General features: G+C 42.8%; 1 protein-coding gene across 2 annotated transcripts in view; it reads right to left on the bottom strand.

Annotated features, from left to right (window-relative positions):
- Positions 1–2268: 2268 nt before the first annotated feature.
- The window catches only part of SAP30BP (SAP30 binding protein), a 29397-nt gene continuing 3824 nt past the window's right edge, over positions 2269–27841 (bottom strand). For both annotated transcript variants that reach the window (XM_052688254.1, XM_052688252.1), the window contains 8 exons: positions 15959–16001; positions 9472–9560; positions 6733–6824; positions 6221–6281; positions 5715–5766; positions 5323–5381; positions 4011–4095; positions 2269–3358 (listed from right to left, as the gene is read on the bottom strand). In XM_052688254.1, coding sequence (XP_052544214.1) covers positions 3177–3358; positions 4011–4095; positions 5323–5381; positions 5715–5766; positions 6221–6281; positions 6733–6824; positions 9472–9560; positions 15959–16001 — 663 coding nt within the window. In that variant the 3' untranslated portion in view covers positions 2269–3176. The remainder of the gene's footprint in view (positions 3359–4010; positions 4096–5322; positions 5382–5714; positions 5767–6220; positions 6282–6732; positions 6825–9471; positions 9561–15958; positions 16002–27841) is intronic.

Genomic DNA, 27841 nt, shown 5'->3' on the forward strand with positions numbered 1-27841 from the left:
AGATCAGCAGTGGTCACACAGCCCTCAGCAGGACCACAACCAGGCAGATACCTAACAAGCTGACCAGCCGATGCTCCTGTTCCAGGGGGCCAAGCTCTCACAGGCCAGGAAAGAGCACTTCCCATCTGTATATCACTAGTGAGCACCTGATCCCACCTCTCCCTCCTTCACAGCTACCAACCTGCATGCCATGCTCTCAGCAGCTGCACAGAAGCTTTTCCCTCCATCTGCACTGTGTATCTGTATTGCTTCCGATAGCAGCACACGAGATAAACAAGAGTAACAGCCCATTGTTCTCGCTGCAAGCTTGTTATGTAATGGTTGGCACCCCTATTTCAGCTTTTTGGAAAGGAGAGAGGGAAAAAACCCAAATCATTCCTATTTCAGGGCAGTTTTCTCTATACAGTACTCAATGAGAACAAGCTGCACAGCCTGTTAGTCACTCTAAAGCTGCTGCTCCAGGTGCCCCACTGCCACCTCTGCTCAGCTTGTCTCAGCCCACCAAAGAGCCTGTTTGGAAGAATATGACCAATCCATACTGATGAGTATTTTGCCTGGATGCTGTCATTCCATGCCATGAACAGCTCTGGTCATTGAGCACACAAAGAAATCCAAAGGCCTGGAATGACTGTGGATACTGCAGAGCAAGAAGGCATGGGGGGGGGCATGGAAAGAGGAAGGGTGGGGTGTCAGGATGCATGATACAAGTAAGATACTTGCACTTAAACATCATTCAGCAGCTTCTGTAGTTAAATGATTCATCTTCCCAAACACGTGGGGCATTTGCCCTGTGCCAGGTGCCAAGCAGCAGGCTGGAGCCCAGCTGCAATTCACAGCTGATAACACTTCTTCTGTCATGCTCTTTTTCTCCTCTTGCCACTGTATCCCCTTGGTTCACGTTCAGCTGTGTTCTGGTAGCTACTTTCAAAAAATATAATAATAATAATTACAGAGTTTCCCATGCTTACTTCACCTGACATGGTAGAGCATACAGAGATACAAGTGCTGACATGTTTAACTAGGTGTGTAATTAATGGTTCCTTGTAATCAAGCTATTTCATCTAGCACAGTTACACCAGGTTACGATCAAGAGCAAGCATTGCTGTGCTCAGATTCAGTTCTTTACTCACACAGAAATGAAAGTGAGAAACTGAACATAAGCAGAAAGAAAAAAATCAGGAACCAGTTTCCCATCGTGGCATTGTAAGGAGCTTTTAAAAGGTCCTGTCTGCATGGCTTCCTTCTCTTTGTGACCATTTCTGATCCAGCAGCCCCAGGACCTGCAGGACATCAGCAGAACACAGCCAGTCAGCATGAAGTCACACTCTTCCCCCACCAAAGCTGACAGTGCTTAGGTTTATTCTGTCGATTTGGTGCAGTGAATGCAATTCAAACTCTCCCACTCTGCGTTCACCATCAGTTTACCATCAGATAGGGAGCAGGAATGGGATGCAGAGGACAGGCTGGCACACCTGGTACCAGGCAGCACTGCTGTGTGTTGGCCCACAGCCCAGCCAGACTGAGTTCCACTCAGTTTGGTGCAGACTCGCAGCCGACACATTGAGGACATTCATTAGAGGGATGTTTGTTGCTCCAGCAGCCCAGACTCCCACCCCCTGCTCCTAGGACTAAACGAACTGCAGTGATCATTCTTGTGCCCCATTGGTCAATTGATCTATAGAGCAAAACAAAAACCTGCAGCAGCTGGTGCCTCTTCATTTCATTTAAACCTGCTGTACCTTCACCCACACACCGTTCAGCAGAACTTCAAAGGTGGAATTTATCTATTCCACCTACCTCCACAATGTGAGCAAACTGCCTCACCTGCTGCTGAGCTCCATTCAGGATGACTGACCTCCACAGATGGAGATCTTATGGGGAACCCCAGATGACAGAGAATAACTTTTGAAGAAGCTGAAGATGCTGGAACAGGTTTGAAAAATTACCATTGAGAACAGCTGAGTCACCAATTATTTCAGGACATCCTCTATAATCAAATCATTCCCAATCCAGGTAATTGAACACCTTTTTTCTCTTTTCCTCCAGTGTCTGAGATATAAAAAAGAGAATAAATCAGTAACAAGACAAAACTTCATGGCACCCATCTCCCATGGATGTACTGCATATCTGCCTGTTTTCTGTAACCAAAAGTACAAAAAAATGGGTGCTTATTTTCCCTTACCAAGATAAGAAATGCAGACACATGAATGACACCTTTTTTTTTTTAAAGACTTTCAATATTTATAATAATTTCTGCAACACAAGTAAGAAGATTTATACAATAAAATTTTTAAACTGAAAATACTTTTTTCACAACATTGGAGCAAGCAGTGACTGCCATGTGTGCACTGTGGGGTAGGTCACTATCCAGAACAAAGACAACATCACATTCAGGACCAGATGCTCTCCTGTAACTCCAACCTCATTCCATGAGAATGAAAGGTTTCTGCACAGGTCTTTGCAAATGAATTAAAGAACCAAATCTCTGCAGCTTCTGCATAGAAATCTCCATCCTTGAAAGATGGTAACATGACAACTTCAGTACAGTCACCTCAAGATTTCAGCTATTAAACACGTTATCACCAAGATACACACAGATATGCACACAGGTACAGATGTCAGTATGATAGCAGTCCATCTACACTCATAGATGCAGACTGAGCTTCAAGTCTCTGCTACACATCTGAGGATGGGCACTGACCAAGTCTCTGCTTCACACCCCTTGAAGCTGAGCTGGCACGTTCAAGGGAGGTGCATATCACAAGAACAGCCTTTGAGGATGACCTGGAATAAACAAGGATAATGCTGATATTCTCTCACTGCTTGTTTATCTTTCTGTTTTTAAATATTAAAAAAAAAAAAATTAAACCAGACTTGCAAGGAGGACAAGAACCTAATGCAGTAATACAACAAATAAAACGTGTATCTCATCTTCCTCCAGCACAATACAGAGACTGGTTCCTCCTGAAGCAAGAAGAGAGGCATTGTGGGCAGAGGTCCATTGGTGTGCGCACACAGCTGGCATGCCTGCTCCTGCCCCCATTCCTCCAAATGAGAGCTGTGGTCTGTTTCAAAGAATCCTGTCATCATTTACCAAAGGTGAAAGCCACCCCTCCCTTTCAACAACAGTGGTTTTGATGACAATTCAGTCCAAAAATCCAAGCCCAGCGTGCTGGTCACTGCTTTGCCTTCTTCACAATGGTGCCAACAGCTGATATGACTGTAGTTTTGGATCCACTTGCACTGGTTGTCACTGTGACAACTCCTGGCAGTGTGGCAGTAGTGGTGAGGATGGTGGGCTGAGCTATTGTTGTTACAGGGATGGCTGAGTCCCATTTGCTCTTCCTCTTCTGTGCATCTGCAAGTTTCATCAAGGAAACAAGGATTAGCATTGTGTTAAAAGTTGCACTAAATCTTTCCTAACAATCTGTCTCATCAACTCTTAATATACTCTGCTTGACTAGGCAGCTCACATCAATTCAGCATGCACTGCTTATAAACGTTGAGGAGGAAAAACAACCTTATAATCAGGAGTCAAACTCTACACGTGAACTCCAGCCAAATGGGAGACAGTTGACTCCTTGCCCCAAAGCATGTTTAATTTTAACAGAGCACACGTTTTCCAGTTGCTCCAGCATGGGCACAAGACGCGCTCAGTCCTTAAAGTTTTAAAGGTTTCCAGCTTAAAAGGCAGGCTGTAGGCAAGAGAATAAGTTTTCAGTCTTCCAGTTCTCTACAGATGCATCAGTCCTAAGAACACTCCAACTACAGACATCACAGGATTTCCTGACACCCTAATAAAGCACTGCACTAACTGTCCCTAGGCTTCCACTCTAGAAGGACAGCCATAGGATACAGGAGCTAGAGGAAAGCTAGTCCTCTAGCACCTGGAAGAAACACTGTCTTGTATTATACAATCAGTAAGGAGCTCTCAGGGGTCCCAGGAACCCATGAAGCACAAATCCCAGCATTACTGCAGCTTAATACATATGGATGCAACTGGCCTTTACCTCCAACTGTAGTACTGGCTGTCGTGGTTGTTGTAGAGGCAGCACTTGTTGTTGTGCCCTTCTTAGTGCCAGTCACAAATTCAATCTGGGAAAGGAGACACAAATAGGAGGAGAAAGGGGAGAAGATAAAAAATAAAGTCTTAATTTATGGGGTTTTTTTTGCTTGTTTGTTTTAAAGAGAAAAAACCCTGCAGAAATTAAGCTACAGCTTTCGCATCACATGAGGCTTTGGTCTCAGAGCTGGCTGGCACATGGGAAGAAAGATGTAGACCTTAGGTCAAAGAATCCTGAAGCCATAATCATCAATGTTCCCTGTGTCTCAGCTCTGAAGTCTGGTCTGATAATCTGTCTGTCAACTGCTACAAGCATAGGAATAACTCAGAAAGGACAGATCATGGTATTAAAATGTATATTTATATCATCAGGAAAGCCTGTGTTTTTTCCTTTAAAAAACTTGCAGGACAAGTCCCTACCTGCATGATTTACTGCAACTGCATCATAGCAAGAAGCCTAGCAACAAGAGTTACAACAGCATGCAATCCCAGTTTTCAAAACTGCAGATATGGGCGAGGACATAATCAGATACCTGGGTTACTGTGCCAAAAAACAAAACACGTAGCAAGATACAGCATGCACAGCACAAAAAGAAACCTCCAGGTACTGAGTTTTAAAGGAGCCTTCTGCAATATTAGAAAGCAGCCTCTCAGTTTCAGCTGGGTTTCAGTCTTCCAATGCCAGCTGCTAGCTAAAACACAACACCACTGCAGGACAGGAAAAAGATCTTCCAAAGCCCCTGTGTTCTTTCTAGGGGGTACCAGAGAATGCATGTTTTGTGCCCAGACAGTCCCATTTAAAGTGAAAGTATGCTCAATATTACTGGATATTAGAAGAAAGACAGCAAGATCAAAGAGAATAGAAAGCCCATATTCTCTCACAATGAGGTATGATGAAATTAAACGACCAGGCTGCACCACCAGGCAAAGTGTCACAGATTAAGAAAAAGGCCATTCTTTATGGAATATCTTGTTTGTAACTGGCTTATGGCACACCATGTTGTGAGCTCTGGCTTAAAAATAATGACAAAACAGGAACAAAGCCAGTGGAATAAACAGCCTAGAGAAATGGACCCATAAGGAAGGGCAAACAACTTGATCTGCACAGCTTGGAGAAAACATTGTGCAAGAAAAGACAGAACCAGGCAAAATGAAGCACGGAGCGTAGATCACAAAAACCAGCAAAGCAGCAAAACGAAACTCAGCAGGGAAACAAACAAAATCCCTGCATCTCAGCCTCTCCTGGCTTTAACAGCTACCTTTGTGCGCTCCTTCTTGGCCTTCTCCAGTTTGTCCATTTCAATCTTCTGAGCTTTTGCTGAGAAAGAACAGAAGTTACAAGAAGCACTAGAAACACTACAGAGCCATCGCTGTCTCACACACTCTATAAGCAATCACACATTTCAAACTATAAAAACTACCATAAATCTACTTTAATGATTTCAGATGAAAACACCACAGAACTGAATTAAATGCTTCCCAGGCTGATAAGCAGCAACAACATTCATGCACGCCCAACCAGAATGACAGAGTTAAAAAGCAACATGTGATGCTTTTCATTTCTAAAGGTGAAGGCTGCAATGCAGTTCATTAACTACAAAACACAAAGAGCTAAATTAGGACAGGAAGAAGAGAGATTTCCTGGAATTACCTAGTGCCTCATAATATGAATCCTCTGACCAGCCATGAGGATCAAACATGTCCTAAAGATGAAAAATAAAGTCACATTAGGGCTATACAGTCACATATATAAAAACCCAGCTCAAAAATGAATATGTTTTGCTTTTCACTGACAATATTCATTACTGATGATTTCTTGTACTTCAGAGCTTTTATAGCACTGTGTTATGTTGTGAATGAATAAACAGCTTCGAAATCAAAAGGATGTTGGGAGTAAGACGTGCATTCTTCTGCTGTTCAGCTTCCATCCCCAAAGGAGTACACACTTCAGCAGTTTTTATTCAGAGTCATTAAAGCAAAGTTGGAGGCACCGAGGCTCAGTACCACGTGAAAACATTCACTTCAGTACAGAGGATCAGACAAAAGTTCCTTTGCAGGACCTTTAAACAGACAGGCTAAGGAAAGCCAAGTGCAAGAGCTCACAGCCCTACAGCAGCTTTCACCCACTGCCTTGACAGGTAAAAAACTGCATCTCACCTTTGGATAATTTGTACCAAGTTCATCAATTGAACAGAACTGGATCAGCTTTTCATAGATGCTGAAAACAAGAAAAGGACAGAGTTTACCTCTAGCTCATTCATCCTTCTTTAAATAGAAACATTTCAGCTTTTTAGTAAAAAGAAATTGTCACCTCTTAATGTTAAGAGTAAAGCTAGAGCCTGTGCAGTTGTGCTTGCTGCAGTGGATGCAGCATGCTGTTAACCACATTATTTCCCACTTCCCTCAGGTCCATCTCCCAGCTCCCACAGCAGACACTCTCCAAAATATTTCATCCAGAGCATGTACAATACTTGAAAACCTATCTGAAATGCTGATCTAGTTATTGCACCAAAGAAGAGTTTTACTCTTTCAGTTGCAGTCAAACGACGTCTCTCCATTTTGTAAGCAGCAACACTTCTTTCTCAGGATCCTGCTCCTGCTACAGCTCCAACAAGGAGGAGAACTCCTTGATTCTGCTATGTGGTGCTTTGGAAAAGATGGTGGCTCACCTGGGGTTGCGGAATTCCTTTTTCCTTTGAATGATGTAGTTCATATCCATGCCCTCTTTTATTTTCCTCTCATACAGCTTTTGAATCTTATCCTAAGGGAACAAGATTACAGGGTGAGCCAATACAGAAAGGGTGAGTGTTCCAGCTGACTATCAAAGCATACATGTGGAAACAAGACAACTGAACCAGTGACCTCCTTGCATGCAGAAAGGATTCCACCTCTGCCCTAAGGCTAGGCAGTTTGGTTAGTACAGAAACTTCCTGCTTTAAGGTCTGACAGCATCTTCTCCATGCTTTCATGGGTAAGGCAATTGGTCTTTACACTTTCTGAAAGCTTCACTGTTTAAAGGTTTGTATTCAAGGCATCAGTGCACGCTCCTTCCCTTCAGTAGACAGCAGAAATTAGTTCCAGGAGGGACAGGTGAATTCCACGAAGGCTCTTCCACAACATGAAGAGGCCATTCCACACCTCTTCAGACTGAAGGGCACCTGAACATCAGCTGCTGGGTCACACTGTGTAAAAGTCAAGGCTCATGATTATGACTGAGAAACAGGTGAGCAGAGCCAAGCTGTGCTGCGCTACAGACACAACATGATCAGCAGGTACTGCTGGTGGGGAATGCTGGCAGCCAAACACTTGCAGGAATGCACTTTAAATCCCTCCTGAAAATATCTCACTGAAGCCAGGACTTCAGACTTTCAAGATGGGAGAGGTGAGTCAGTTTTCCTTTGTTTCTTCTAGATAAGCTGCTTAATGTCTTCCTCTGTAAAGGGAGTCAACTGAAATACAAAACTGGCCGTTGTCTAAGAGTTTACAAACTGCTGAATAAAAGAGAACTGTTATAAAACTAGTATCTCAACCAACATTAAAAAAAAGACCTTCACAAGATACATTTTCACCAGGTCCTTGCAAAATCAGCATGAAGTGCATGTGTGGTAAGTGCACATGGGGTAAGTTTGGAGGATTATCTGCAAAAAGGAGGCTAATTTGGGGAACTGAAATGAATGAATAGGTGTCCCCTTTTGTGTCCTTCCCTTGGATGCAGCAACACGGGTCACATTCATGATGTCCACAAATAAGAAACTAGTAGGTCACCTTCATAGCAAGGAATATTCCCTTTGACCAAGTTCAAGGTATAGTTTATTAGGAGAAAAGCTAACAGAAGAGAAACACATTAGCAGTAAAAGCCTGTAACATTCTGAATCTGAAGAACAATCCCATCCCCTTGCTTAAAGTGCTCTAAGATGTGGTTTGACCCTCCAACAGAGGACAAGTTCTCTCCTTTGATTTTACACTGTAAACTGCTCTCAAAGGGAAAGAAAATCTGCTTTAGTGTGTCTGTACTCTCAAGCTCTGTTCATTCCTCAGATCTAAGGCACTAACTCATTGATGTCAGAACAATAGAATCCTCCTACAGCATGCAAGGACAAATGGGTGCGCCCAGGTACACTGAGGGAGAAGAAAGCATGATCTGGATTGGTGAGTCATTCTGAATCACCATTCCATGGTAGCAACTGACTTTATAGAGCATTCCAGAACTGATTCTTATATTCTTACTGGGCAAATAAGTGCAGTTAAATCTCAAACAAATGGCAGAAAACAGCAGTCAGTGCTTTCATTTGCCTTCTGTTGGGAATAGGAAAACAGAGCAGAAGGTGCTTTCACCCTCCTCCTAGGACAGGAGTTTTGTTACATAGAGAAGACTACATAATTTTGCTCAGACCACAAACCAAGGATTGCCATCAGCAAACACTCAGACCAACTCCTTTGCAGACACTGCAAGCTGGATACAGGGAATACTCCAAACAAACATTACCATTTCTGCCCCAAAATCAGAGCCAGAGGCTCAGTTAGTTACTCTGCAAGTTTCAGAATGGTGTGAATCAAGTCCCTAGAAAGACTTTTTGTTAATTAACACCCAATTGATGAATAGTCTTCCATCTTCAGACTCTCATGGAAGGAAACCATGACACTTTTGCACCAATTTAGTTGGTCATTGAGATTACTTGGATGTAAACCAGGGGGAAATTCTTTACCCAGAGAGTGGTGAGGTACTGGAACAGGCTGCCCAGGGAGGTTGTGGATGCCCTGTCCTTGGAGGTGTTCAAGGCCAGGTTGGATGGGGCCCTGGGCAGCCTGGTTTAGCATTAAACGTGGAGGTTGGTGGCCCTGCATGTGGCAGGGGGGGTTGGAGATTCGTGATCCTTGAGGTCCCTTCCAACCCTGGCCATTCTGTGATACCAGCGAAAACACACATCTGCTTTCTTTTGCTGCATCTAGGTTACCAGCATGCCCTCTGAATGCTTGTCATCCAGCAACATGTAGGTGGAGAAAGAATCTAGTCAATGCTGCCTCAACTATTCCAGTAAGGGGATTCTCAGATCCATGCAGAAGAACAAGGATTTGTTCTCTCTTTAAGAGCTGAGTTTGCTGAAGTCAGAGGACAGCAGCCTTCACAGCAAACTTCTGATTCGCTGATGAGATCAAGAGCCATCTTAAAATATGACCTACACAGACTGTGGAAAAATTCAGCTTTAAGCTAATGTGAGATTCATAAGCTAAAATTCCTGCAAAATTAAAAACCAAACAAACAAGGAAAAACAGTGCATAAACTCAGTTGGTCAGGAACTCAGCGATAATGCTGGATTTTTGACTTGTTGAAAAAGACTGAGCAGAGTTCCCAAACATCCCCCCCTCCCTCCTGAAACATTTCCCAACTTTCCACTTTCTATACCAACCTGCAAGTGGTTCGAACATCTGCCAGGAGGCTCAGGAGGGATTCTGATCTCATCTGGAGACATGTTCCGCACTCTCTCTGAAAAAGAAGCTGTGGAGAGCAAATTGGGCATGAGTTCTGGTACTGTGGAAGGGACTTTAAGCCATGCAGATCACTGAAACATTCTATGCCCTTGCTAATATGATGAACAGTGAAATAGAATGGGTAAAGGCAACTGGAATTACGTTAACTGGTACTTGTGGCATTTTCAAAGTGCTGAGCAGGAAGCAACTAACCTAAGGCTAAATCAGTGGCAGAATAACAGGATGCTGCTGGATTGTTGTCTACCTTATGCTGTGGCTTTTTCACACTCAGGATCCAAGTTGTATTCTATGGTGCCTTTTTTATCTCAAAGTAGATCTGGAAAAAGCAAGAATACTCCCTACTCCAGCTGGAATTGTTGGTAAGATCCTCAAAGGCAAAGGATCTGCAGAGGAATGTAAGTATATTCATGGAACATTCATCTATCACCCAGTGTTGAGAACAACACATCAAGCTCTCTGCTAGTCCAGGTCTTCTATTTACACTTCAAAGTCCTGCTCTAAACAGCCCAGATAATCTTGTGGCAGTCTGATTCTTTGTGAGCATCCTATACCTGTGAGTACCTCAGAGCAGCCTGGCTCATTGCCATTTTTTGGGACATTACCTGCTTGGATCCTCTTCCCTTCAAGACCTACCCACATGAACCAAAATGGTTCGAGAAGCAAACAAGCCTCACCAAATCTGTAGGGAGTGAACCACAAGAAACTGCATTTCATCCTTAAGTTAATATTTCCTTAAGGGGCATTCTGATCCTTGCTTAGAGTCAGACTATTACTAGAAAGAACAAACAGTCCTGCAGGACCAAGAACAGACCAGCAGAGCGCCAGCTTCCTACAGCTGTTTGTGTTGGGATACAGCATTACAGAACCTGATTGCTCCCTAACGATTAGTGTCCAAAAATATCAGCAAAAGAAACAGTCACATTCCCTCTATTACTGGCTGCCCTCCCACTCAGTTACAGGAAACCCAGGGAGCTTTCTAGCTGAAGTCTGAGAGCAGAGCACTGTGCCACACTTCAGCCATTGGGATTGTTTTCAACCATAATTCGTACAGAGAGTCACAGTCTGTAGTGGAAAAAAAGACCCAACACCAGCACAGCAGTTGCATCAAGCAAGTCTTTCATATTTGTGGCTCCCCAGTTATATATGCTGGAGTAAAAACAGCTTGAACTGAAAAATCCAGCACACTCGAGTCCAGCTCCTTTGACTTAATGCCCAGCTGTTCCCAAAGGGCAAACACTGGCATTTGAGCACAGCATACACTTCTGCCTTCCAGCACAGACCATCAGATAGCTGAGGTTGCAGATAATCAACATTACACATGTTCAGTGCTACTACAGTTTCTGGTTCTTTTACAGAAATGTAGGAGACTATAAAGGACACCAAGGATGACATCCTTTGGGGATGCAAAGCTGGCAGGCGACCATTCATTCTCTTTGATCAAGATGTTGTTGAGGGTTAAATTCTTCAGCGGTTGCTAGCAATGAACAAAAAGTGTCCTTTGGCATTTACTAAGAGGGGGCCTCTATGGAGGAAGGAAGCTTGCCAGAGCCCCTACAGAAAGGCAGGGAAACTCCGTGACAACAAGGCAGACATTTATTGTAAGTTACAACTGCTGATTGGATGGCATGGCTTCTAATTTAATTAGAATTTCAGGAACCCTAAGAGACAGTAGCAAATAGACAGAGGTGTTCATAATAGAAAGCACACCAGGCATTCCGGAAAAGGAGAAAGCTGATTAATGGCTTAAGGGATTCACAACACCAGCAGGAACATTAAAAAAAAATAAAAAGGCCACAAACCAGATTTCATAAGGCAAATAAATATCCTAAAAAGCAAGCCTGGACATCTCATTGGCTCCTCATCTTCACAGATGACCAGAAAAGCCACAGGGAAGGAACACACCTATGGGTAGGGGCACTGTGGGCTCAAACTTGGGAAATACAGTACCAAACTTGGCCCAGAACTCTGCAAGGCAGTCATTCAGCAATCAGTTCAAAGCTCCCATGAAACAGAAATGACACTGGAAGATGAACAAGAGCTTCCACTGAGACAGTACATTTTTGCCCATAACTTTCCAGGTTTCAGTCTTCATTTGCCCTTTTGTTTGAGCCATGTGAAAACAATAATTTCACAGCATTATACAGATGGGGGAAAGCTTCTCAATAGTTCATAATGAAGTAGGACACTTCTGGCTACAGCTTTCCCACTGTACATGCATCATGTTCCACCTGGCAAATCCAGCACAGACATGAGCACAGGAACATTCAGCATTACTCAGTTATTTCATCACATCACAGCCAGTTTGAGAAGCCACATCATTAGGAAGCAAAAGATGAGTTTTACCCCTTCAGGCTTATATACAGTAAGAAAGTGCAAATAATTCATGCCCTTGAGCAGTCTTCCAACTTCTTCTCCAAAAAGGTATCAGTAAGGCCAACTTCATGGCCACTTACTACCAAGCCACTTCTGTAGAGGAAGGGGCAGCATGGATTGTCATTCAAGAGGATCCTGGAACTTGTATGAATATCCACAGGCTCCTGTGCAAGAGATTTTGTGTTTTCCAAGTCCCAAGCACTGCATTCCATGGCTATGCACTGTTGATGGTCAGCTAATGCCAAGGTGTGTCCTCACAGGATACATCCAACTGCTCTGTATATCCTGTTATTTCAGCCCAGATCTAAGCTTTACTTTTACATGACTCAGTGGCAGTGACACTGGCTGCAGATTCCAATTGGTGCAATTGCTGGCTCGCTGCCTACACGATCTCCACGTGGGGACCTCAGGAAGTTGGCCGTTGGCATGATTAATCTCCCCAGGCACACCCAAGTTCTGGCTCATGATAAGTAAATATCTTCCCCTAATCAGATTCATGGCACAGGCAAAGAGCATTAACAAGAACAAAGCTGTAAAACACAGGTCCCACAACCCAGCTGGGGGTTCAGGGGCATAAGGAGCCAAGGTAGGGCCATGCCAGGAACCGAAAGCATCTTACTTGGGAAGAAGGATGTGGCTACCACTCATGCTCAGTTCATGCATCCTTCCATGAGCTGATCTACAAGTTAGAAGAGGAAATTCTCACCAGAAGCAATAGATGCTTGGAACTTTTTGTGTTGCAAGTGCAGACAGTGATGAGAGATGTTCAGCTATTCCTGGGCTACAGGGCCATAGCACAGCCAACTATCAGTGCATACCTAGTAAACATTCAGCATCTCAGTAGACAACTGAGGACATCTGCTTGCCAGATCCTGAGGAGGCAGATGGATATAGTGCTTCCATTTAATAGTCAGCTTCAGACAGGTGGGTTATTTGGCCACTATATACAACTACACACTATATACAAGAGTACAGAGAGATATTGCATAGCAGGGCAGAAAGTGCCATACTGTGTGCTCAGTTAATTCCAGAATGACTGCTCACAGCCCAAAGGCTATGCCAGAGACAGGCAAAGAAAAAGCAAACCCTGCTTCCTACAGATGAACATGAAGTCATAAAGAGCAGAGAAAACCAAATGAATAGAGAGCATAGGAGCAGCTGGCTGAACCTGGGGACCCTGAGATGTTGATCACTTGAGGTCTGGTAAAGCATCTTGCTTCAGTCTTCCAAATACCACTGCTCCCCAGGTAGGACTGAAATCTCTTGTCCCCTTCAAGGTTCACTTGTGGTTGCCTAAGAAGCAGCATGCAAGGGATTACAGGCAGTATCAGGTGCCAGACTGTCTATAAAGGTTACGCTATGCAAAGAAAAAAAAACACAAAAACAAGCAAAGACCTGGAGGGGGCAATCAGAGGGGCACAGCTTTTCCCTAGAGAAAACACAAACCACTGGTGCCTGGTCTCTAAAACTGCATTCTTTGGCACTCTAATGAAGTCTGCTTGGCATAAACCAGGGTGTGTGGGTTTCTAATTTCCTGGCACCAGAACAGCCAAATCACAGGGAAGAAGTGGAGGCAACAACATACCAGTGAATCACCCATCCATGGGAGGACACTGGTTCCCTTTCTGCTCTGTGGGCTGAGAAATGCAGAAAAAGACCTGCAACTCAGCCATATTTTCTGCTGCTCTGAACACTGACTTTGTGCTGAGATATTCTAAGAGTTGGGGGAACACTTGTTATAGTCCAAAAGGTAAACAACTATGCTGCAAAGAAAAATTCAAGAAGGAAAACAAACAGCATAGAAATATTGTTTTGCAAGGCTGCAGAAAACAGCAGATGTAGACATGCTGTTAGCATCACGTGCTCTTCAGAGTGCTAAAAAAATAAAACAAAAACATTGGGGCAAAAAGTTATCAAAAAACATTTCATATATGCTTCCTTCTCAACAACACAGGAGTTACTGCTGCAAACCTCCCCTCACTGTCTTTCAGGCTTTGGCTGTACAATCATTAATTCTGTATGAAACAAGACAACCATGCAGTTTCTTAAGTGCTCATCCCAGCTGGTTTTTGTGCCAACTGTAGAGCTCATGTTGCACGTGCTCAGCAGATGAGCGAACAGGTCCAGCTGGGAAGCTCACAGAGGAGGAAAAAAAAAGAATAAGGAAGGTGGATCAGTTGAATTTACTGCTCAGATGAACTCAGAGCATACAGACTTCAGCGCCGTGTCCAGTGGACGCAAAACAGAACGTTGCTTTTGACAGGATCCAGTATTAATGCTGTACCTAAGCAGCTGCATAACCACAGACTTTAATGATGATGACGCTGAACAACGTCAGGTTATCTGAGAAGGGCAAACCCACAAGTTTCTAATGGAAAAAGCTATTTTGAAAATCTTCTGAGGGAGACTTATGCTTCCACATACTGATATTAAACAAAATTTTAACAAAATTAAACAAAATACAGATCGAAGCAGTTATTTGCTTTGCGTTGGAAAATCTTACACCTTTCTCCATTCAAGAACCCTAATTCTAAAAGCTCAAGCTTCCTGGGAGGGAGTGGTTTTTACATTACACTAACCAAAAGGCTTAGTGCAACAATTGCTTTTCGACTAGATAAGATATGGCCTAATGCAAAGGACCTCAGAGTCCAGTACAGCAAGTATGCCAACCTACACAAAGCTAGCCTAAATGTTGTTCTGAGCATGCCACATTTGGAAGAGGATATGAAAGCTATATTACAACTTTAACCCAGGCTTGTGACTTACCAATACTGTCCCCTGTTAGTAGCTGACATCGTAAGCCCTCTGTGAAGCACTCAAACCTGCATGCAAGCCTTGGTTATCATGAGATACACGAGATTCAGTCTCATCTCCTGAATGGAGCATTCACTTGGAAAAAAGTAGACTGATAGAACTGCAATCTGAGTCTTCTGCTTGAATGAAGAAAGATCTTAACATTACATTGCTCTACAAGCACAGAGCTTCACTCATTTGTAAAGCAGAGAATTAAGGGCAGATGGTTCTCAGATATTCCTCTGTACTTTTTCCCCTACATGCTGTTGTCTCATCCGTGTTTCTAATGTTAATTTTGGGGCATATGAGCACTTTGGATGAAGATCTCCATGGTATTCTGTGATAAGACTTGGTAAAAGGAGTTTTGCCCTCTAAAGGGCAATATTTCAGTATAGGCATTGGGTCAGTGCAAAGCCTGGGCAGGCCAGAACTTAAATGCAAAAATTCAGAGTGATGACTGCTTTAGGGGTCACAACTTGGCATCTAAGTATTTACTGCCCCGTATCTTATTTTACATTTACTACAGCGTGCCTGAAATACTACAGCTGAGCCTGGAAAAGCTGGCTTGATGGATAATTAAGTCAATTCCAAACTCCCCATTTTTTTATGGTACTACCATCTGCTACCATACAACTGCACAAGTAACCTCAGGAAGAAAGGGTTAGTGTGAGATAGTGCAAGCTTCAACACAAAATACAACAACACTTTACAGCCCCACAGAGATCAAGCAGAGGTTTCTATTTCAGGCTGACTGCACTGGATTTTTCCAATATTTTTTTCCAAATCTAATAATGGTGCAGTGAATGAGATGTCACATATAATTTCCAACAACCATTACAAAGCACACAGTACTCCACCTAAACATTGCTACACTGAAATTTTTGAAGTCACAGAGCAAAACACCCATCCTCACTCCTGGTTATGCCAACTCTCACAAAAGTACCCAGAAAAAGCTACAGCTTTATTGGTGTTTTTCTAGATGAGCCCCAACCCAAGCTACCCTTTACATCTCTCTGAAACACGCAATGTATTTTCAGGCATGGTACTATTCCTAAAAGACAACTGCATTGGCAAAATTCCACTGATGTAAAACACCAGAGGCAGTAACTCAAACTACAGCATCACCAGGACAGAGCAAAGATGCTTTTCTGTTGGTTTTCTTTTTTCTCTACACTTACAAAAGGGAGAACCTAGAAGGTCTAACTTGGAAGAAAAGTGAATACTTCTGAACAAACTTACCAACTAGCTCCTGAGGATCTCTTTTCTCCAGTTCTGAGAATTCCTGGGAGAAAGGGGACAGAAACAGATTTCCATTAAAATATACTTTTGATCTAACAAGCCACGTTGTCCATTTGTTTAGAAACTTACATCTTACTTCTGAGACAAAAGAACATCAATTAAGAATGAAATGCATTTTATTAGATAATAGAGCAATGTTTGTAACATGGAAAGTCAAAGCCTAACAGGATGCACCATTTCCTTTCAAAGCTGAAGTCTAAATTTAACAGAAGAATTAGGATTTTGTTCCTTTGAGTCCCAAACTCAGCTCCTTTTGAATTCTGCAAAAACGACAGCAACTGCAGGCTTTCCTCAAAAAAGATCAGGCCATAAATTCTTCATTTTTTGGTGCCTGGCCCTTGGCACAGGCCAAGAGTCAATGTTTCAGAGCATTCACATTTGGGAAGAATGCTCTGCTGGCAAGTCTGTCTTGGCTGCTGCTTTCCAGGAGCTGATCTGTTCATCCAGGAACTCCAAGGTGAACCATTGACTTGCATACTCTGTTTAGAGATCTTCAACACAACCAGTCAGTCCTTCCTTTGTTACATTAATATAAATTAAGGCAGCTTCAATTGCAGGAGCACAGCACATGTTTGGACTACAGTCTGCTAAGCAGGAGTGTTATGCAGGACAAGACATTTGTAAATACACTTTCACCACGCTGAGAGTAACATTCAAGCATTTTGGTACTTATGTTAAGCCCCAAGGGAGTCACAAGCAATACCATCTCAGCTTCTGAAATAGTATCAGCTGTATCCTAACATTGTCCTCTCCCCCTGCCTCCCTCCCTAAGACTTTTTGTGACTCACTGGACTGTGTGTCCAAAATTCCTCAGTGCCTCTGAACACAGAAGCTATTCATTCAACCTGACACAGACAAAATGCTGTCTCCTCGCTGCTTGGTAACCAGGCTCTAAATCCCCTCCTTTACTCCATTTCCAGTCAGGTGAGAGATGGACAAGGTGAGGAGAACAGAGCGAGGTCAGCATCTGGGAACAGGCTGGGTCAAATTCACACTGAAAACTCAAAAATTTCCAGAGAAACCAGAGCCCTCACAGAGCAGAAAAACAAATTCTTTGTGTGTCACTCGCTGCTGTGTGGCATTTTTTTTATAGTCATTCATGAAGAAAAGCACTGTTTCTCCTTAAGTACGCTTGGATCACAACAATAAGAGGCTGAAGTTATTTTAGAAAAAAGAAAAGGACACGAAGGAACACGCATCTCCTTGCTGGCCAGCTGGCAAGGCACCAGGATCCCAGCACAGCTTCCAGCCGCTCTAAGCCAACGCTCTCGATGCAACACATCAACACCTCTTCTCCTCCCAGGGTCTTCAGAACAGCAGGGGAAAAAGATAAATGAGAAACAGCATTTCAAAGCAAGACGTGCCATGAGAAGGAGTTCTCTGGTGGGAGCACTGGATATGAATTCAGCTGCATCCTCCACGGACCCAGCATTAAAGAGCTGAGCCTCACTTTACCACCAGAGAAATGGAGATGATTCCACAGTAACTGTCAGATTACGAGGACAAATTCAGATCGTATGGAAGTGTTGCACACAGGCTGGAAAGGTTCATAAGCTTCCCTTACATCTGTAGCTCTGTATCCAGGAGCAATATCATTACCCATTCGGCAGCAAATGTTTGGCCCTGCACAGCCTGGTCTAGTATTGAACGTGGAGGTTGGTGGCCCTGCATGTGGCAGGGGGGTTGGAGATTCATGATCCTTGAGGTCTCTTCCAACTCTGGCCATTCTGTGATTCTGTTAGGTCAGAAGGCTGCTCCACCTCCCTGGGGGGGGAGAACTTGCTGCCTACGTATTTAGGTTTTCACCTTGGTTTGAAACAGCAAACAAATACTTGGTGGGATGAAAGGAGGGCTGCCATTGTTTCAAACTTAACTGAATTACTTTTTGCCAACTTCCCAATTTTTTGTTATGAACAGATTTGAGAGGGAAGAGGAAGAAACAGACTGCTTCCCTGAGCACCTCCAGATCCCCAACCTTCACCCAGCACTGTGCTTCTTGTTCCATTAACAATCCCACTGCTTTCCTGCCCAAGCCATCAAGGAGGAAAATCCCTAAAGCGACTGTCTGTACCAAACATGTCCTCAAGCAACCCAACGGCATGGCCAAATTCAGGAGCTTTAGACATGGCTGCCCTCTGATGTGGCCTGTTAGCAGGGTTACAAGGGTATCAGCTGCATTTCTGGAGTTTTTAGAAGCCTTTTTCAAGTCTCAGGATGCATGCAGTAGTATTCCGAGGGATAATTCGATGGCCCAAACCTCCCCAGGTACGAACCACACGCTAGACAAATCTCTTTCTAGAGTCAGATGTGTTCAATAGCACGTTTCATGAATTTCTGGAATCGGTAAGTTTCCTGCAACTAGAAGTACACATTTCTTTAACTTACACCTTTTAATCTTAGAGCTTCATCACGAGCCCACTCTGTACAACAGGCCAACTGAAGCCAACCCTCTTAAGCTGCTGCTGTGTATTCATCTGCCCACATTGCCTACCCTCATTCCACCACAGCCACTCAAGCAAGTCCAGTCCATACATCCTCAGGTCAAAGCTAAGACATTAGAAGCCCTAGAGCTACATCAAACAAAGGAGAACAAACTTGCTAACATTATAGCCACACCTCACTCCCCAGAGGATATGAATTTTGCTTACTGACGAGTTTCACCCACTGCTCCATCATTAGCAAGCTGAAGACATCAGCACAGCTTTTTCATTAAGTTGGATTGCTTTCAAGCCTCCCAAATGCCTTCCAAAAACAAAGGGTTGACCGACTCATCCTACAGCATCTGTTCGTATTTGCTTGGTTTACTGTCCAACACCACAGCAAGGCAAGTACCAACAGCCTGACCGCAGACATACAGCTTGGCAGACAAGAGATTTAAGAGAAGTCTTGTTCAAACCTCTCAGCATCTGCTGAAGATCCAGGAATTCAGAACAGTCAAACCTTTGGTTGAGTAACACTCCCAAAAAGATTCCTTACACTTTCCTTGGCTAATTTAAGTCTTGGACAAACACTAAATATAATGAGTTGATCAGAAGAAGAGACAGAATTTTTTAAAAAAACAAACATTTTCTGCAGATCAAATTCAATACTGTGGTTCAATGAGACAGAAAAAATCAGTAAATGGGGGTAATGAGGGACAATTAATACTGCAGAGCTACGTTTTAGTTGTGAGAAGGAAGATGTATACTATGCACAGATAACATTTCTAAAGCAATGCCAAGGCTTTTAAACAATGGAACATTTAGAATATAACTGGACTTGGGGAAATTATCTAGATCCATTCAGGGCAAGTTTATCTCTTTATAGATTGCTACTTCAACATCCAGTCCTATATACCAGTATCTAATATGAAGATAGCTGAGTGGTTCCAACATTACATCAAATCTCTCCATCTGAGTCAGCTTACAAAAGCTATTAGAGCCCTCAAGTATCCCAGAGCTTCAGACATTACTTGCTGGGTTCTATTCCACTTGGATCCTGATCACTGAAGGCACAGTTAAGACATCACTGGCAGCCCCTTCCAGTACTGCACAGTTTTCACAAACCCAACCTCTGAAGGCTGTACAGCAGCACCTCTGAGTTGACTTTAGCATCCAGGCTCTCACAGCTTACACAAAGTCAGCTTGACGCATCAATTACACTGAAAATTATCTCCAACATCATTGAAATACAAAGCCCATGCAAGAAAAAGGCGTTCCCTGCTCATTCTTTTTCCTCTAGCCTCTTTATTCCATCTAGTATTACATGATGACCCCTAAGAAAGCTAGACTAAGATTTAAAAAAAATAAAAAATAAAAAAATAAAAAGCAGTATTGCATTTTTCTCTCCACATACTCTGCAAGCTGATTTCATTTTGCAACCTGGATTTCACAAGATCAGCTGGAAAAGGCCCTGAAGGCAGATGGCTCTGCTCCAGCAGACCGACTGGAGTTAGCCAAGGGATGCCACAGCAGCTCAGACCCAAGTTGGGAGAGGACTTCAGGACAGCATGACAAGCAGGAGACAGATTCCTTTCCCTGATCCAGACACTAACAAATGACAGCCTTTGAAGAGCATAAACTGCTAAGGGCAAAGTAATAGAATTTTAACATCTAACTGGCCAACCGAGATAAGTCACAACTTCTGTGCACTTAGGAGTGATTCTGCACACCACAGATACCACCTCACAGATGGCAGGAAACAGTTATTGCAGCACTGCTCCTGGACACAGTCAGGAAAAGGTTTTCCATTTCCATTTCTAGCCCAGACAAATGCTTTCTTCAAGCCCTGGGAAAGACAATGCTGCCTGTGAGATCCTAGCTGATAGGAACCCAGTCTGACAGTTAGGTTTTCAAGATTTGTAATCAGTTAAGGAAGGACAGTGAGCAGAAAGTGGACGTGCATTTGCACAGGAGGAGAGCAACACTTTGGCTTATGACTACATCTCAGTGTGGTGAGATATGGACTGTCTTTTCAATAATAGTGTTTCCATTCAGTTACATTTAAAAAAGCCTCTACTCAGGTTTCATGGAGAAGAAAAACAACCAAACACAGTCCTTGCAGTGTTAGAACAGAGATCAACGGAAGGAAACAAAAACAATATGAATCTGAGACTGATGAATTCGAGTTTGGAAAGCCTTGCCCAGAACAGCTTTATTTAATGGAAAGAATGAACTGACTTACAACAATGCTTGCTAAATCCTTCCTGAAACAAGATCCATAACTCCAGTACAAAGCTCACATTGGACATAACCATTAGCACTATTGCCAAAGGGTACAAATCCAACCTTCAATTTCTCATAGAGGCAGTTGCATCTGCAGGTTGTTAGCACAGGTGTACTTCCAGCTATAAGAAATGGTTGAGCAGGGAGACGGGGAAGAAAGACAACAGAAGGTGATCATTTTAAGTTGTAAGCCATAAAAAAAAACGGAGGCATCAATGCCAGATTTGCCACCACTCAATTGCTTTCCCAGACTTGCAGCCAACTTAGCGCTGCAGCTTCCTTTTTCCACACTCTTCCAGTTAGCATACATTTAAAAAACAAAGCAATTAGAAATCTTCCAGTCACCCAACAACATATTCTTTTTCCAGAGATGCTGCTGCACACAGACAAAGAGATCTGACACCAATTTAGCCTGACACCCACAAAACTAGTAAGCCAGTCCCACTGTTGTCCTGTTGTCATGCCAGTGGATAAGTGAAGATATTAATGCAGAGAGTTTTTCAGTTTGGACAAAGGGAACACAAGGGAACTACAGTATAGTGCTTTTATTTCCCCCCTCCCCACCTTGTTGGGATTTTCTTTTTTTTTGTATTGTGAGATAGAAGAATCCCAAGAGAAAGCCCGAAACAAGCCCATTTCCTACAGCTATATCCTGTTTGCCAACTCCAATATACAGCTCTGGGCAAACTGCCTGCTACAGGATAAGAAACTTAACTAAGAAAAAACTGCAGGAACCATAGTCTAGGTACCAAGAGCAGCACAGCAGCTTAGAAATAAGCTACCCATGGGAATCAACTGATATATTCCTCTCCAGTGAAGCAGATACACAGACTACAAGCCTATTTCAAGATACTATCATCACAGGCAAAAAGAAAAAAGGAAGAAGTCAGGAAAGAGTCAACTCCTGAGACATTCCTTATTAAATCCTTATCAAATCCTTACCAAAACAAAGACCATGTGCAGCTGACGCTGCTTTTTAATTTTAAGATAAAGTATGTCTGAGATACACCTCCAGTTCATTCCAATTCTACTAAAAAAACACTGAAAAACCCTAAGATCTGGCAACTGGCAAAATGTTTCAGTAAGAAAAGACTTCAGAAAGGAGGCTTTCACTGCATAAAAGCCTTTAAATAACTTCTTTGAAACTTGATTCCATTCACCTGGCATATGCTATCTCAATATTTGACAAAGATATGGCAAAAATAATTTCCAGTTAAGGAACAGGGTGCCAAGACTCTTGTTGGAAAAGCTGAGGGACTATTAATAATGCCTGCCTTACTGTAGTGCTCCAAAGCCACCTGCGTTTGCTGTCTCTATTCTCTCCTCCTTCTTGACAGGACTGCTGTTAGGGCCTCTCCAAGGTTAACACTTGCACATCATCCCTCTGTGCCTGTGCTTTGTTACACTTGAAATGCAGTCCTTGCTCGGCTCCTGCTACTCTCCACCAGGAGCAACCATGGTTCACAGAGAGCTTCCTTGATTTGCAGAGCCCACGAACCCCGCTTTCAAGTCAGTTTTGCATCATACTATAAAACAGGAATTCAGAGGTGAAGTACAGGCACCACATGGCATAACTCAAGGTGTCAGGCTACTCTCATTTTATTTTTTTAAACAGACTGCGGCAGTGCAAAATAAAGCTGGGCTGCAAGAAGTCCTGCACCTTTCCCTTGCTGCAGCTGAGGCTTAAGAGAAGTGATAAAATTCAACTTCTTGCACAAGCTTTCTTTCCAAATATGTAGTACTGAAAATTCTTAATCGGACTTGGAATAGAGGTGAGGCATAAAAATAACCTCATTGGGTTGCATCCTCCTCCATGAATAGATCCCATGAAGATTTAGCAGATTTTCATCCTTCTGTTCTGATAACAGGCAAGGTGGAAGAAGCTATTTTCTGATATTTGTTGGTATTTGAGGCAATCCTCCATCTGTGCTGACTGTTCAGATTCTCACTCTGACAAGCACTAACGTGCTAATTCAAAACAGGCTATTTCAGTACAGCAAACAGAAATAATTGCAACAGAACTGGACTTGAAGAACTCAGACCTTTATCAGGTGAAATATGCAATGGGAAGCAGCTCCAGAAAGGACTTTTCTTCAAGTTTAAAGACAAACAGAAGAAAAAGCCTGGCTCTTCCTTGGGAGAAAAGGAAGCCACACCTGTGTCAATAATCTGTGGTATTTAGTACTGCAGGGAGTGAGGAGTCTGCTACAGCTTGTATGCCTGGCGGGGAGAAAGGAACGAGCATGTCCATGGACGTGTCTCATCCTCCAAGCAGCTCACAGGCTGGACTGGAGCCAGCAGCTCTGAAGTAGGTAAGCCAGCTTCAAATGCTGTGATCTATCTCCCTCTTGGAGAAACTGGACTGAAATACATGGGGGAAGACACCAAAAAATAATCATACAATTTATAAGAAATAATAATTAAAAAGTAAAAAAAAAAAAAAAGAACCAAAGATGCTGAACACAACTTTGTTGCCTGTTGCTGGCATTTACTAATGTCAGCCACATGGTTAAAAATGGGAACCTGGAAAGGCATCAGCTGCTTCAATGTGTGGGCACTCATTTTTAAAGCAGAGAGGAGAGGAGGAGAAGCTGAGCTAACTCTACTCCCCCTAAAGGTTTTCCACGTGTAATGCTGCCTGCTCAACTGCCAATCTTCCTGATTGCCTCCACAGAGCACTGCAAAAGAGCATGCCAAAATGAGGGAAAATATGTAGAGCTGAAGGGCAGACAGCACTCTGCACAAGTATACTAGAAGATAGAGTACAGAGTGAAACCAGTGTGAAACTGCAGAGCTTATCTCTTGCAGGCTGTACTCACAGGCAGATAAATGAGTGGGAAACAAACCACTGGAGAGGCAACCTTAACTTGAACCCTGAAAGCTGCACACAGCACCAAGCACAGCCACGTGTAACACAAGGCCATTTTTAAAGCATGGCAGCTCTTCTGCCATTCCTGCCTCTCAGAGCCCAAAATACTAAGCCTGATAGCATCAGAAAGCTCAAACAAGGGAGGGCAGGGGACTTCAGCAGCCTTTCTACAGCACACTTCTAAAGCCATTACATCCTACCAAATCCAACCACTGCAAGATCAACACGCAGCTTCTCCAGCCACCAAGAGCAAAATTTTGGGGCAGAACAGCAGTTTTAACAGTTGTTCTTCAGTCGGGTGACCTGGAACATTCTAAGCAGAATTTTTTGGATTCCTTCTAAGCAGCTGCAAGTATCAAGGGCTGGTATTTCTTAAACAAACTTCATCCTTTGCCACCGCTACAGCAAACAACTCTAATTTATTTTCTAAAGATTTTAGAGGTCAGCTCCTTCTTTTACATCTTGCAGCCTGTGAAAAAGGAAGAACAGCTTTCTATTATAGATACCATTTTTCCCCTAATGTTTTTTTGTTTTTTTTTTTCTTCTCCCTTTTTCATAGTAAAATTACATGAGGTGTAAGTTCCTGAGTACATTCAGGTATCTTCTGATAATCTAGCTAGATGAATGCATGCTGAATGCAGAAAATTTCACATGCCTTATCAAAATGAGAGTCAATCATCAGGACTATACTACTCACAATCCCCCAGTTACTTGTTCTTATCCTCCAAGACTTTTACTTGAAATCAAGATAATTTTGGTATTTAAACAGACAGACAAATGACCAGGCAAGATATACTGAAAAAACAACAACCCACTCCACAATCAAAAGCTCTACTTTAATACATGTCTATGCATCGTAACACAGGGAAGTTGTTCACAGGTTGACTGGATTGATAAGGGCTCCACAGCTTTGCTGACTACAAAAGGTGGTGCCCAGACATGCATAGAAACATCGCATACCTCTGAGAACGGGACAGCTTTCTGCTGCCTCCCACTTGGACTGCCTCTCAACAGAACACCACAAAGATGCAGGAGGACCCTTAAAACCAGAGAACATAGCTTCTCCTGAAAGCTACTCCTTTCAAATAACTGTTACCACGTGTTAAGCATATACTTGCATAGGGAGTGCCAATATTTATCAGAGTTCCTGCGCTGGCTAGTCCTGATAACAGAATCAAAGCTCAAGAGTTAATGATTCCCTCTGTGAAAACACCAGCAAACCAAGCTGAAGGGCTGCACCCTGTCCTCCTGCAGTCTGTTATTCATTCAGCCCTACAGCACCAAGCACAGAACCCCTCCAATAGGACCTGGAGCACAAAGTCAGCACTTAAGGTTCACGTTCCTCCTCCTGCAGGGCAGGCCCCTGTAGCAGGCTCTGCAGCCTGGTTGGTATCTTGTTCCTACATCAAGGTTGCAACTATAACCAGTGGCTGGCAAGAGCCCAAGCACCTGGCAGGCACCACAGGGCCTTTAACCCTCATCATTCCAAACCAATACTGCCAGCAGAACGTCAAGTTTCAGGTATTTTCACAACGTCCTTCGTTTTGCACTCATGGTTCCATCGCCTGATGAAACGATCTAAGAATCCATCCAGGCTCTGGGACTCCAAAAGACACCAGTCCTTTGCCAGCAGTTTCTGTGCACCACTTCTTTTTCCTCCTAAGCAGAAAGCTTTGTTTCTGAAATCCCTTTAAGACAGTAGTTTGTTTGAAGTTTGTAACTGCTTACTTAATACTAAAAGCAGGGAGCACTGAAGTCATTTTGGTTACTAACAATGCGCTGCTCCAGAGTCTGAGCACATCCTTCTCAGATAATGTGAAGAAGGAATTTCCTTTACCTTTCCCTGTGAATCTCTCATTTTCTGTGGGTCCCTGAAACACTTCAGTTACAGGATGCAAGAATTCTGACTTTGTTTCCAAAAGAGGAGAAATTGTTCTGTTTTTTTTTATTACAAGCATATAGCATTCAGGACTGCCTCACAGGTGTGCAGTAACAGAAAATCCTATGAGCTAAAAGCCTGATGTGGGAGCTTAAATATTCTTCTATACCTGGCACATCTCTTTCCCCAAATAGATTCAAAGAAATTTTCCACTTGACTCTCCAAGGGTAGACACCACAGTGGATCAGTATTTTATTTTGATAAACTCATTGTAACTTCCTGCTCAGCAGAAAATAAGTTTAAAGAAGAAAAAAAGATGAAAGCTGCAGTTCCATCCAGGCCTTCTTACTTCCTTTACCTCTAGTGAGGAACAAGGGCTGCAAGGGCAGACAGATGTGATGAGTCCTCAAGATCAAAACAAGGTAGAGTCAAGATTAAAAACCACAGGCAAATATAAATACCATATGGTGGAGTAGAAAAGTCTCCCCACTGCAACTTTGAGGCAGGCAATGAATTCCACTCTCCCCATCATCACTTTACCATTACAAATGCCACTGACACTTTTTACACCATTCCCCACTTTTAGCCTCCTTGATTTACATCCAAAACTGACCACCAGCTGGAGGTTTTGTGTTACCATCCAAGCAAAAAATGAAGCCAAGTCACAGGACGCTCCAGCAACGAGGAACTCCTCCACACAACTTGGCCTGTCAATTGTTCTCCTCAATGATTCAAATAAGATAAAATAGTTCACTCACCACATGTTCAGATGGGAAAACAATAGAAAAGGAGTCTGAATGTACATTCAGAGCTTGAAAAGACTATAATTAACTAATCATTTGCAATGGTTTCACATCATTCATGCATCTTAAAGGATTGGCTTTCTGCACACAGACTCAGACACTGGGAACACCCTGGCCACATATAAAAGGCTCACATCATCTATTTAAGTATGTCTTCAGGCCTCTCATTAAGAGGCCATCTCATTTGAGATGTCTTCAGACATCTCATAGTAAGGATGAGAGCTAGAGCACTCAGCTGGGAAAAAAGAAATAAAATTATCCAGAAGCATCAGCTGATCAAATGCCTCACTTCTCACCACACTCTGGATTTAGAGTAACCACACTCTTACTCTCTAGTTCTCACATACCCTGCAAGCTCAAAGCAGCGAGGAAGGAACCAGGAGAACACTGCCACTTGGTGGAAAAGGGAGATAAACATTTCCTACTGCTACAAGTAAAAACCACTTTTACATGAACGTTCTATTCCTTCCCACCAGACCAAATGAATTTCTTTGTAGTATGGCTAGAGCAACTCCATTCAGCATCCCACACTATGCTTTACAACATGAACACACCTCGTCTGGGCTGTTTGCTATGCTCATAGCAAAGGAGGCTGTGGCTTTTTTCCACTTACATTTAAGGACCACTATTAGAGATGACAGAAGTCTAGAACTCCTGAAGTTCAGATCTGCCTCCCTGATAACCTTCTCAAATCCTCACTTTTCATGCCATGCAAGGATTGTATTTTACTTTCTAACTGTGAAAGCCAAAAGCAACAATCAATTTAGCAAGCTTTGTAAGGAAGTAATACCAGCTTTACAGCTGGTAACTTTATTTTAAAGCAGAAAAATTAGTCTACTCAAGCTGAAGTATGCAGTCTGAATATCCGTTTTTCTCTAACACTTCAGCTCAACCTACCTGTTTTGCTCTTAACTACTCAGAATGTTCTTACCTGAACGGCCTGTTTCTACTTGGGTGTGCCTGTGCTGAATAAGAACATTCCAAATTCAAGAAGCAGAGGAAAGATGCCCATTCTACTTATTGTCATTTTTACAATCCACTAAGCTGCTTCTTCTGGTGTCTTTTCTACTAACAAATTTACATAGAGATTTCACTGTATCTTGCTTTGAGGCATCTTCTTTAATCTGCAGAGGATGCATATTTCTTGTAAAGAAGAGATCACAGAGGAATAGGTGTTAAAACTTCAACAGCATTCACACACTGTTTCTATGCTCACTGTTTCTACTTAATTTTCCTAATGCAGAGAAAATGACAGCGTGGCAGGTTCCTTTATCTTAAAAAGTTTGCTCATTATGTAAAAGGGTTTTAATGTAATTTAACTTAGGAAACCAACTTATATAGCAACATAAGTAGAAACTGAACAAGCAGTTTATGTATTACCATAATCTACTCTCAGTTGCAGACAGGGGGTCAAGCTTAGACTCTTTTTCTGCCTGAATCCAGGTCTCACTGCTTTTTGTATTTCAGCCAAACTTCCTATTGCCACACATTTTTCTAACAGATGTAAGTGTTAACTGTAAGACCTGGGATGTTTCTCTGGGCACAATTGAATTGATAATGTTGATAACT

Source organism: Tympanuchus pallidicinctus, unplaced genomic scaffold, assembly GCF_026119805.1.
Source record: "Tympanuchus pallidicinctus isolate F22 unplaced genomic scaffold, pur_lepc_1.0 scaffold23, whole genome shotgun sequence".
NCBI lineage: Eukaryota > Metazoa > Chordata > Aves > Galliformes > Phasianidae > Tympanuchus > Tympanuchus pallidicinctus.